This window comes from Sminthopsis crassicaudata, chromosome 3 (genome assembly GCF_048593235.1).
Source record: "Sminthopsis crassicaudata isolate SCR6 chromosome 3, ASM4859323v1, whole genome shotgun sequence".
Classification (NCBI taxonomy): Eukaryota; Metazoa; Chordata; class Mammalia; order Dasyuromorphia; family Dasyuridae; genus Sminthopsis; species Sminthopsis crassicaudata.
The window spans coordinates 521,593,326-521,605,642 of record NC_133619.1 but is presented as its reverse complement, the minus strand read 5'-3'; the positions used below and the strand labels follow the sequence as shown (position 1 = coordinate 521,605,642).

The 12,317-nt window shown below is 42.0% G+C and overlaps 1 protein-coding gene across 1 annotated transcript in view; it reads left to right on the top strand.

Annotated features, from left to right (window-relative positions):
• ZBTB16 (zinc finger and BTB domain containing 16) overlaps positions 1-12,317 on the top strand; it is a 244,531-nt gene that overhangs the window by 224,764 nt on the left and 7,450 nt on the right. Inside the window, exon 6 of the mRNA XM_074304216.1 lies at positions 9,085-9,252. Coding sequence (XP_074160317.1) covers positions 9,085-9,252 — 168 coding nt within the window. The remainder of the gene's footprint in view (positions 1-9,084; positions 9,253-12,317) is intronic.

Sequence of the window (12,317 nt, the reverse complement as noted above, 5' to 3'; positions counted from 1 at the left end):
AGCAAAAGTTTGTTCTGTATCTTATTTTCACCAAGAAAAAACTTGTTGCTATAGTGGAAATTATGAGAAATTACTGGGAAAATGACTACTTCATATTAAAATCTGTGATAAAACTAGGAAATCTTGGTGTATTGTGATATGCACTTAGATTTGGGAAAGCAAAGTTCCTTTTTTTTAAAAATATATTTTTATTTTCCGTGGTTATATGTAAAACAGTGTCTTTTACATTTGTTTTTAAAATTTCAAGTTCCACACTCTACCCCCTTCCTCCCCATATGTGAAGTTGTGCAAAACATTTCTATAAAAGTCATGTTACAAAAGAAAACAGATCTCCCCCCCCAAAAAAAAAAAAAAAAACAACCTTCAAGAAAAAAAAAAAGCAAAGTTAAAAAAAAAAGTATGCTTTACTCTGGAGAGTGGGAATGATCCTGTGATCTAAGGATGATAACATGGTAGTTTCTAAAATCTACATGGAAACTCAATCTAGAAGGGAGAGAAGGATCTCTGCTTGTCAAGGCACAAGAGTAACAATTCTTATGAATAGGAAAAAGGGGGCATTGTCTGCCGAGACCAATTTGAATACAAAGGAAGTCTTGTCAGCTTACTTAGATTTTTAACAGATTTATAGAGGAAATGGAAATCAGGACAGGTAACAAGATAGATACAAAAGCTTTACACATTCTTGGATGAATAGTATCAGGATTGCTAAAGCCAAGAATGAACTGAGGCTGATGAGGAAAGCTAAAAACAAGAGGAAGGATTTTACAATTATTTTGGAAGAAAGAGGAGGATCAAAGAAGGAATAGAATAACTGATTATCCTCAAATAATCAAATAAGTGGAAGATGTGATGACTGAGCCTATTAATAATCTTAAAAAAATTGTTTTGAACAAGCACAGGTAGCTGGTAATGGTCCTCCTTTGTCAAAGAGGACCAAAAATGACATCATTGTGTTGGAATAATCAAGGTACAGTGTATCTGCCTGGCTAATCAGACCAATAGGAGCTTGGAAGACTCTCCCACAGGTTAGGCACAAATTGTCCATGTGAACATTTGGGTTGGAAATGTCTCTAAATTTGTACCTCCCGTGATCCCTTTGAGCTACTATAATTCTGCTTTTCTCACAGAGCATACCATGGTGGGTGGTTCTCTGTCAATCTCCCATGTCACTTAATCAATTCCAATTGGAATTGGTATTGGAAATAGGTAGCATAGATTTAGAGAAGAGCAAATTTCCCCTTAAAAAAGAGTGAGGGGCAAGGAGAGGGAATAGAACCCTGAGACTTTAAGGCTTGGAGGGCTTGACTTCAAATCCTAACCAGAAGGAAGAAGGTCATTGTTAAAGGGATTCTTGGTGAACATCTTGAAAAAGACCAAGTGTCCCCAATGAACCAGTATGGTTTCCTCATGCCAGTTTGACCTCCTTTCTTTTTTTTTTTTTTTGATAGGGTTACTAGATCAGAAGATTTAGTAGAGGTTACATGAATCATTAAGGAAATTTTCAATATCGTCTCTCAAGCTGGTATTGTGGGAAAATGGAGAGATGTAGGCTGAAACATAGATAGATTTAGAATTGGTATAATAGGAAGAACCCAAAAGTCGTCATTAATTAACAGTTTATCTCATGATCAGTTTAGAAGGAAGTCTTCAGTGTAGTAATCTAAGAAGCTTTGCTGGGCCCTTTGCCAATAACTTGGATAAAACAACAGAGCCTACTTGACAAGTTTGTGCATGATACAAAGCTGGGAGGGATAGCTAACACTGAATGACAGATCAGGGTTTAATAGGCTAGAACACTGAACTGGATCTAATAAGATGAAATTTAATAAGGATCAAGGCAAAGTATTATACTGGGTTTCAAAAACAAATCAACTACAAGTTGAGGGAGGCTGTTCTAGATAGGAGTTCATTTGAAAGAGGTGAGGATTTTAGCAAAGTCAGTAGGAGTCATCTGTGTGATATGGTACTCAAGAAAGCTAATAATTTTAAAATGTATTACAAGAGGCATAGTGACCACTAATATGGAAGTGAATAGTCTTGCTGTACTGTGCCATACTCAGAGCCTATTTTAAGTATCATTCCATTTGGGGCTGTGTTTTAGAAATGACAGCTGATAAGCTACAGATAACACAGAAGAGATGATCAAGATGACAAAGATCTTGATATTATGTTATTTGAAGGGACTGGGGGTGTTTCACCTGAAGAAAAAAAAAGATGATATATGAGTGTTAGATTAGCTATCTTCATGTTAAGTGAAGTAAAAGAAGGGGGCCAAATTAGGATCAATGGGCAGAAGTTGGTATGGGATAGATTTTAACTTACCATCAGGATGAATTGGTGGGTTAGATAAGACTGGGATGGAAAGAAAGAATGAGAAAGAAGGGAGAAATAGGTTTGGCTATATATGTGAAAGAGAGCAGGTGCCCTAGCTCTAATTCCTAACAATTAGAACCCATTCCTACAAAAGCAAAATGAGCTGCCTCAGGAGGCGGTGCATTCTTCCTCAATGGAAGCCTTCAAGCAAAGGTTGGATGAGCCCATATCTTTCCTGTATATTTTAGAGGCACGGCTTAGACTAGATGATCTCTGAGGTCCCTTCCAGTGATGAGATTCTGTGGTTCTGATTCTGTTTCTGAGTCGGGGTGGGGAAGGAGAGAGAGAGACAGAGAGAGAGGGAGAGAGGGAGAGAGGGAGAGAGAGAGAGAGACAGAGAGAGAGAGAGAGATACATGTAGATATATGAATTAATGAATAAATATGATCTTATGCATGTGAACAAGCTATTGAATGTGTATAATGTGGATGCATTATGAAGGAACAACAAATTATATACTTATGTATGGGCGGGTGTGGATATGAGGGGGTCCTAGGGCCTCAGGTTTGGGGGCAGAGAGAGGAGGGGACAGAGAGAGAAGAGAGAGGGGGGAGGGGAAAGGGAGGGAGGGGGAAAGAAAGAGAGGGGAGAGGGAAGGGGCAGAGGGGAAGGGAGAAAGACAGAGAGAAAGAGGGGAAAGGGAGGGAGGGGGACAGAGAGAGGTCTGTGCCTTTGGGCGCATATGTGGAAGGAGGCCGTGCATGTGTGCTGACTACCTCTCAGAGACTCACTGGTGGCTAGGATAGGAGCACAGCGTAGATGTTTTCCATTTGTGGCGGCTGAGCTTTTCCTTTGCTGGGACCCAGCTTTTCTCCTTCTGTTTTTCAGTTTAACTCAGCAGACATAGATGAAGTGCCTCCTCAGTGTGAGACACCTCGGTTGGTGCTGAGAAAAGGGCAACAAAGGCAGTCTTCACCCAGGCACAGTGCTCATCACAATCACTGCCCACAGTAAGGCAGTGTTTGAAGAACTTTGAGAAGACCTGAATGACTGAAGTGAGGGTGGGGGATCAGGGATGGTTATGTGGAGGGGATGGCATCTGAACGGAGTTTTGAAGGGAAGATGAAGGGAATATACACAGGCAGAGATGCTCTGTGGTTGTGGGGGACAGCTCATGTGAATCCACAGAGGTACGAAATGTGTGTGAGAGGAGGTATGGCCCTGGATTGGCGTCCAAAAGCCTGAACTCGCATCCTAGCTCTGCTATTTGTACTTGTGAAAACTTAAACAAGTTATTTAATTTCTCTGGGCTTCAGTTTCCCCATCTGAAAAATGATCTTTTTATTCGATTCTCTAAAAGGTGTCTTCTGGCTTTAAATCCAGCCTAAATCTAATTGGCCTGAAGTCAGGAAGCTAAGTGGTGCAGTGCATACGGTGCCAGGCCTGGGGTCAGGAAGACTCCTGTTTGTGAGTTTAAATATGGCCTCATGAACTTACCAACTGTGTGACCCTGGGCAAGTCACTTAATGCTGTTTGCTTCAGTTTCCTCATCTGTAACATGAGCTGGAGAAGGAACTGGCAAACTACTCCAGTATCTTTGTCAAGAAAACTTTTGAATGGAGTCGCAAAGTGTCAGACACAACTGAACAGTAACCACAAAGTTTGCCTGGAAGATAGAATGTGTGAAGAGAAATACTGTGATATGTCTAGAAAACTAGACTGATATATGTCATATATATGAACTAGGTTTGAACCAGATGCGGGAGGTCTGAGGTAGGTCAGTTCCTATGGAAGGCTGAAGTAGAAAAAGGAAGGAAAAGAAAATATCCAGGTATCCATGAAGTTTGTGAGAGTTGATGAACTGGAAGATCAAGATGTTTGAGGGCCCATGATTATTGATGTACCCAAATATCAGAAGGCAAGGGGTTGGGATAGAGTTTGAACTATATGTCCTATAAGCACATTAAATCCAATGTGTCCAAAACAGAACTTACTTTTTCCTTGAAGCAACTCTTCTTCTGAATTTCTGATTTTCTTTTGAGATATCATCATTCTTCTAGGTTGACAACTTAGAAAAGCATTGTGACCCAGGGAAATTGCACCCTAGTGATGCTATAGAGACCCTGGATTGAATAGTGGAGGGAGTTTCCTCATTGGTAAATTTTTTAACCAATTAAGTCACAAGGCCTGTCCCCCACATAGCGGGGTGGAGGCACAAGAAAAGTACCAGTTCTCAAAGTATGGGATGGGCGGGCCAGTGTGAATGGTCATAAGGTTTGTAGGATAAGGACATCTGTGGGACGTTGTGGGAAATTGGTGCTATTGGAGAAGAAGCCAAGTTCTGGATGACTCTGGAAACCATTATTTTTGTTTCTTGGCCTTTGCCATCACCTTGCTTCAGCTTGGGGTGTGCTTGAGATGTCACACTTAGCTTCCTCCCAACTGCAGACATCAGACCTTAAGGCTGGATCAGTGCATTGGTATTGCTGGGGTCCAGCTGTGTAAGCCAGGGGCAGAGGACGAAGTGGAGAACCAGGACTGCAAGCTCAGACAACCTAGCTCTGTCAGGTGACACAAGTTCTGCTCATGGCACCGGCCCTAAATCACCCTGGGGGGAGAGGGCATCTCTGGGGCGGGTACCAGAGACCAGAAGCGGCCTGCTCTCCCCTCTGGGCCCAGATGTTGGGCAGGAGAGCTTCCATCTGCCATGCTCAGACACAAACCTAGGTGCAAAAGGACAGGTAATCCCATATTCCCTAGACCAGGCAGAAGCTTTGGATTTCTGAGTTATCGCTTCAGTTTTTATATTTGTCGTTCTTCAACTTGGGCAGACTCGGTCCTAGGCCCTCAGACAAAGGTTTGGGAAAGGAAGAGCTTTCATTTTGTGTAATCTGAGGAACTTTCCTAGATCAAGGGTCTCAAAAAAGTCTGGATGTCTCACTGTCTTTAAAAAAGCAGTCTGCTGATCCCCCCAAAAGCACGGCGCAGGTAAACAAGTACACAATCAAGACCCCATTTGTATGGCGTGTTTATTCCTAGGGACACACTCGCACTCACAATGCCTCATTAATATTCTGTTGTTCCCGGCCCATTTGCTGCTGGGGCTGTGTGTTTAGCGTCCGCAGCTGTGTTTGGTAGGTTAGTCCAGCAGAGCTCTTGGCATTGATGGATCCCTGATTCACACGGCTCATCATATAATAAACTCTCAGCTGTGCATAAGGAGGGGGTGGGAGGGAAGGGCCAGGGAAATGGAAGGGGTGGGGGCAGGGAGGACGGGAAGGGGGACTGACCCTGCTAGGGAGACCATCAGGTAACGAGATCTGAGAGCAGGGGGTCACAGGTGCACTGCTCGGGCCAGAGGGGGCTCTAATTAGTCTCGTTTGTCCTGCACTTAATGTCAAGCTCATTAAGAAGGCTACGGAGTTAATCAACATACCACAAATTGGATTTTTAGTTCTGCAGCCAGTTTTGTGTACATTATGGAGACTCGGACATGATTAACTCTCAGGGAGAGAGGATTTCAGGCCAGGTGCTCTTGGTGCCTTGAAATCTCTCTCCATTCTCTTCCACATCTCTCTCTCTCGTTTCCCCCATCCTTTTTTGCCTGTGCTTTCCTCTCTCTCTATGCCCACCTTTTTCTTTCCCTAAACTGGAGATTCCATATTTAAAGTCATTTAATACGTGACCTAATTCAAAATTAAATTCACTAAAATCCAAACAGATGCACAACTCAGTTTTAACACCTCCCCCGGAGTTCTTTTTAAACTATCATTGCCTCCAGAGGAAAAAATATATGTTAGCAGGTCTTTGCTGAGAGTCCCCCAATGACTTTTAATTACTGGCCTGATTGGGATTCTTCATGGTCCTTATTTAATTTATTTATTTATATCTTAATGAGGATACCAAATCCTTGATTAAAGCTATAATGGCTGCAGAATCATGGAATATTGGAGTTAGATTTGAGACAGCAGCATACATAGCCTCACAGGCAGAGACAGAGAGGCAGTGTCACGCGGACACACATTGCCTTTAGACACATACGTACACATACACATCCAGCTGGTTAATGCCAAAGACTGAATTGGTCTAAATTCTCTTTAAATTTAAATAAGTCAAGGGTTCTTGTTACCAAAAACCCTAGCAAGAGAAGAAGTTGAAGGGGGTGGAGGTTTCATTGTTTAGATCAAGGGTTCTTAAAAACTTGGATCCCATAGACTGAATTCAGAAGTCTGGGGGAAAATTAATATCATTCCTTTCACTAATTTCTGGCTGAAATTTAGCATTTTATTTTTATTTAAAATAAATTTTTAAAAAATATTTTATTTAAACAAAAGATTGAGAATAGATCTCTCCATAGATTCCACCAGACTATCAAAGAGGTGGAATCTATGATGTACAAAATGGTTAAGAACCAACCCTCTGTCTAGGCCTAAGTCAGTTCTCAAATCTCTATGTGAAGGATTCACTCAGGCGTCATTTACTTCCCAGGACCTTCCCATCAATGTCTACCTGGCCAGAGTTAAAGAGGACAAAGGGAAGGCTCTCTGTGCTCCCTTTACTACTCATGGATAGAATACTCTCTCCCTTTCCTAAGTCTTCAGCACTGTTTGCGTGACATCTCCCACAAACCAGAGCCAGCCCGAGAACGAGCGAGCTTCAGCATCCGCTCCCCACAGAGCTTTAAAAACTCTTTGGAGTCATCAGAGGGATGAGGATTTATGTGGACAGGGGAGCCTTAATTTGGGAGGGGGAGGTTTGGTTAGAGGCCCGAGGTGGGGGGGGCGAACATTGGAGAGAGAATGAGAGTAAAATATCATTTTAAAGAGGAAGTGAAGGCATAAGCATGTGAGTCTATAACGAGAAGGACAATTTATGCCCAAGCACGAGTGCAGTTTGACATGGGAATAATGAAAAAACGTAGGTCATTGTGGATGACTTAAACCTTCAGCAGCTGAAGAAAATGTATGAAATGCAGAGGACATTACACGGTTGGCAGCCCCGCACATCTGCAGAGGGACAAGTGAAATACAGAGGGCCATTCTTTACCATAAACTGTGGTTGTTGGAGATGCAGCCCAGAGAAATTGTAATTACAGTGACAAGACGAATCAGCGATATTTAAATATTCATGAACAAAGTCTGAGGTGATCAATCTATCTTTATTGTCCGCTCCTTCACTCCCGTAATAAGTAAGTAGCTGGAATTCTCACCTTTCATCTTGAGAGGGTCCCACTGCTGGGATGAAGTCCCAAGTTCATTGGACCCCACCCCTTCTCTTCTTACCATATAGGGTACTAAATATGGCCAAGGGCCCCCGGGCACGAGAAAGGTGCTGATGGGATTGGTAGGGAAGCTATAATTGGACAAATGGTTTTTGAGCACCTGTTACTTACAAGGCCCTAGGGGAGTTCAAAAACAAAAATAAAATAACCCCTGCCCTCCAGATCTTCCATTTTTCTGAGGGATTTTACTGTATACAGATAGTTTGAGGAGTGAGAAAATATTAACTGGGGCAGCCCTGGGATGCTATTGGAGGCAGCACCTTAGATATAACTAGAAAGAAGGTTAGGATTCTAAGAGGTAGAGGTGAGCAAGGACTAATAACATGGAAACAAAGAGTGGAATGTTGAGTTTGGGCAGTAGCTTAGTAGACAGAAATGTAGACCACGTGTAAAAAATGATTTGTATTAAGCCTGTAAAACTAAGTTGCAACCAGATTTTGGAGAACTTTCAGTTCTAAGCTATGATATTTGAATTCTTGCTCATGGTCTGAGGAGGTTTATCATGAGGTTGAGAGAAATTGCAGAATCCTTAATTCTGAACTCATAACCCAAGTTTGATTGTTGGCATGGGAGAGTGGATAAATGAGATAGCTAGCTAGCTTTGAATTTTATCTCACGTGATCCTCACAACAGCTCTATAAAGGAAATACTATTATTAATTGCTATTTTGATGAAGAAACTAAGGCTTATGGCAGTGGTCATTCAGCCAGGAAGTCTGAGGCAGAATATGAGCTCAACAAATACATTGAGTTACCTAACTAAAGGGACAAAGGGCAAAGGGACAAGGACTCTTATGGAATCACAAGATCTGGATTACAGTCTCAACTCCTGCTTTATCAATATGGGCAAGTCACTTAATCTTCATAAACATCAGTTTCCTCATTTGTAAAAATGGGGATTAATATACCATCTCTAGGCAAGTGCTTTATAAATGTTAAAGTGCTATGGAAATGTTATTGTAATATTTTATCATATAGATAACTTGGCACCTTACTCTAAAGGCCATTTTTCTGGTCACCTTTTGAACTTATCTTGTTTTTTTCCTTCATGTAGCCTTCCAGCAATTCTGGGGAAAAGGTCTATTCTACAGTTAGGGACTCAGAGAATAACTGGTACCATAAGTACTCAAGAAGTATTCAAGAACAGTGAAGATTATAAACTAACTTCTCCCTTCTGTTCTCCTTCCTCCTGCCCTAAAAGAATCAAGACAAGGAATTGTTTTTGTTACTGTAAGGCATCTAGATAGATAGAGTGGGGAATGTAGTGGATAGAGCACAAGGCCTGAAATTCAAATTTGACCTCAAATACTCATTAGCTGGGCCCTCAGCTGGGCCATCACTTCACTCTGCTTGCCTCAGTTTCTCTCTAAAATGAGCTGGAAAAGAAAATGGCCAACCACTCCAGTGTCTTTACCAAGGAAATCCCAAATGGGGTCACCAAGAGTTGAACACCACTGAAATGACTGGACCACAACCCTTTGTACCCTACAGGTGACCACCCATATGAATGCGAATTCTGTGGCAGCTGTTTCCGGGACGAGAGCACACTCAAGAGCCATAAGCGTATCCACACAGGGGAAAAGCCCTATGAGTGCAACGGCTGTGGAAAGAAGTTTAGCCTCAAGCACCAGCTGGAGACCCACTACAGGGTCCATACAGGTACTGAGGGTCCTCTAGATAAGGGGGAGATAGGAAGGCTGGGGAGAGATGCAAAGGACTTAAGCCCCTGTTTGGGTGGTAATGAGTGGTAGGAAATAGGTAGTCAGCAGCTTGAGACTAGACAGAGGGTCTTGTTATTGAAATTGTAGACTGAAACAGTGTCCATTCTAATGGGGAAGACAAAACTCAGACAGCTGTATACAAACAATATTCAGGGTAAATTGAAGATAATCTCACTAAGATTGAGGAGGCCTGGGTAAAGCTTTTTGAAGAAGGTAGGATTTTGAAAGATGGAATGTCCTATATAAGGAAAATGTCTGAGATACCTGTGTCTCAGAGATTGGGGAAGGGAGTCAGGTGCACAGAGAATGGGAAAATATAAAGGTGCCAGATTATAAAGGACTTTAAAAGACAAATCCTGGACTTTATATTTAATCCACAAGGTGTCAGGGAGCCACTGGACCTTATTGAATGAAGTTCATGGAGATGGTCAGATTTATGTAGAGGAAGATATTTTGATAGTTGAGTGGAGGATAGGATAGGATAATCTATCACAGAAGTCCAGGGGTGAGGTGATGAAGGTCCTGCTCCAGTGTGATGGCAATATCAGAAGAAAAAGGGGATATCTAAGAGATGCAGGAAAAAAGATAATTAATGTGGATGAGGCGTGTGTGACAAAATAAAAAAGATGATAATTGCTTGAAACCTTGTAAGTAATAGTAAGTAGTAATAGAGAGGATGAGAAGAGGGGAAAGTTCAGTTCAGATATATTGAATTTGAGTTGGAAATGCAAGATTGGGATTCAGGAGAGAGGTTGGCACTAGATAAATTGATCTAAGAGATGATCATTGAATCAGTGGGAGCTGAAAAAGAACAGGATCCAGGACCATGTAGGATAAAGATCCAGTCAAGAAGACAGAAAATGAGCAACTGGATAGGTAGAAAATGGACCAGGAGAAGGCAGTGCTATAAAAATCTGGAGAGAAGAGTCTTGAGGAGGAGGAGGGAGAAGGATAGCGTCAGAAGCCACTGAGGGATCCAGAAGGATGGGAGTGAGAAAGGGCCACTAGATTTAGGAGTTTTAAGAGCTTATTGGTAACTTTGGAGAGAGGAATTTCAGTTGAATGATGAAGACAGATTGTAGAAATCTGAAAGGAAGGAACTAGAGACCCCTTGAGAAAATGAACTTCTCTACAAGTTTATGAAAGAGAGATACAGCGATGGTGGGATTGTAAGAAACATGATTGTATGATGATGAGGGAAGCATAGGTGTGATTGTAGGAAGCAAGGAAGTAGTGAGTAGATGGGAGATTGAGGATTACTGACAGAGGGAAGAATAGAGAGTGCCCGAGAAGACAGGGTGCAGTGGGGTCACTTGTACATGTAGAAGGAGAAGGGCCACCTTCTTCTATAAGAGAGAGGTGGAGGAGGAAATCATGTCAGAGTGATGTGTGATGAGTAGGAGGGTAGAAAAGGGAGACTCAGCCAATGGCTTAAGCTTTTTTAGCTGAGAAGGATAGGAAAAAGATCAATGGGGGGGGGGTTTGAGGAGGGTTTAAGAGATCTGGAAAGCCACCGAAGCTAAGTACCTCAGGTTGTGGATGTACTCTAGCTCTTTTTCTTTGGAGGATTAATTTTATTCTGTTCTGATAATATAAAGTGTTCTTGTGCTCTTCCCAATTACCCTTGCATTGAGTACTTCCTCTGACCATTGAGAACCGAAATTGGGAGAGTGAATGGATTCCGGAGGTGTAAAAGGGAAGACCCATCTGAGACGGTGTAACATAAATTTGTAATGGACCGGTCAGTAGAGTCTCCTGATTTTCTCCAGCTCCATTTGGCAACCTGTGAATGGGAGAAAAAGCAGTAGATGATGGGTATAATCTAAGGCTGGGTGCTTAGTCAGGTGAGATAGGTGATGAGATGAAGGGCCAAAGGTCTTTTGACTAGAAGATAGAATAGAATTGAACTGGCTCTTCAGGTGATTAAGATGGGGAAGGGAATAAGATGATGTCCCTGGAAATAAGTTAAGAGGGGGATAAATTGAAAGTCATTTAGAGGATGAAGAGCAGGGTTAGAGAATATAAGAAGAAAAAAATATGGAAAGATAAAAAATTATTATCAGATAAAAGAATTTCAAAATTTGTGAATATGGAAGTGGAAGACGTGTTATGGCAAGAGTAAGGATAGGACTACTTTTATATGCAACTGAGGTGGGATAAAAAAGTATCATAGAAATTAAGTAAAAGAAGGAAAAATATATCCATCCATCCATTTCTTTGTTTATCTTCTATTTATCCTGTCTTTATCTATCTGTTCATCTATCGTCCATCTGTCTTATCTATTTATCTGTGTGTCTGTGTTTATTCATGTGTCTTGCCTATCCATCCATCTACCTACCTATCTACTATCTCTTGGTCTGTCACCCATCTGCCCATCCTTCCATCTATCTATTCTCTCTCTCCTTCCCTCTCTCCTTCTCTCTTCCTTTTTTCCTTCTCCCTTTTCTACTCTCCTTCCCTCCCTCCCTCTCCCTCTCTCATCCCCTCCCTCTCTCTTATCTCTCATCTGTCTCTTTCCCTATCTATCTGTGTTACTGTGTGAGGATAGGAGTTTCAGGGGAGAGAGAGAGAGACTGTGAGGTTGCTATTGAACTTCCTGAGGAAGAAAAGAATCCCAAAGATCAGTAGATAATGGCTACTAGAATCTTGTTTGGGTGATAAATACAAATTGAACAGAGCTCAAAGAAAGAAGTTGCTGAGTGATGATGGTAGAGGAAGAGCCTGGAGATTTGAGGGCAGGAAGTATGGAACAAGGAGTATTCCCCATTGAGTTGTCAGTAGTGGAGGAGGGTGGTATAGATTAAAGGCAGTACAAGTGCTAGAAAGGTTGACCAGTAGTACCAGGAGGAAGGGAGTTCTCAGCAAATGCAAGAAGTTGGAACAACTAATTAAAGAAGGTCAAGATGAAAGGAGGTTTTTGTTCTTATGGAGGAGGCATTCCAGAGAGCACAGTGGAGGGGTTGGGTAGGTCTTGGCAGGAGAGGGGCCTCTTGAGAGAGGTGC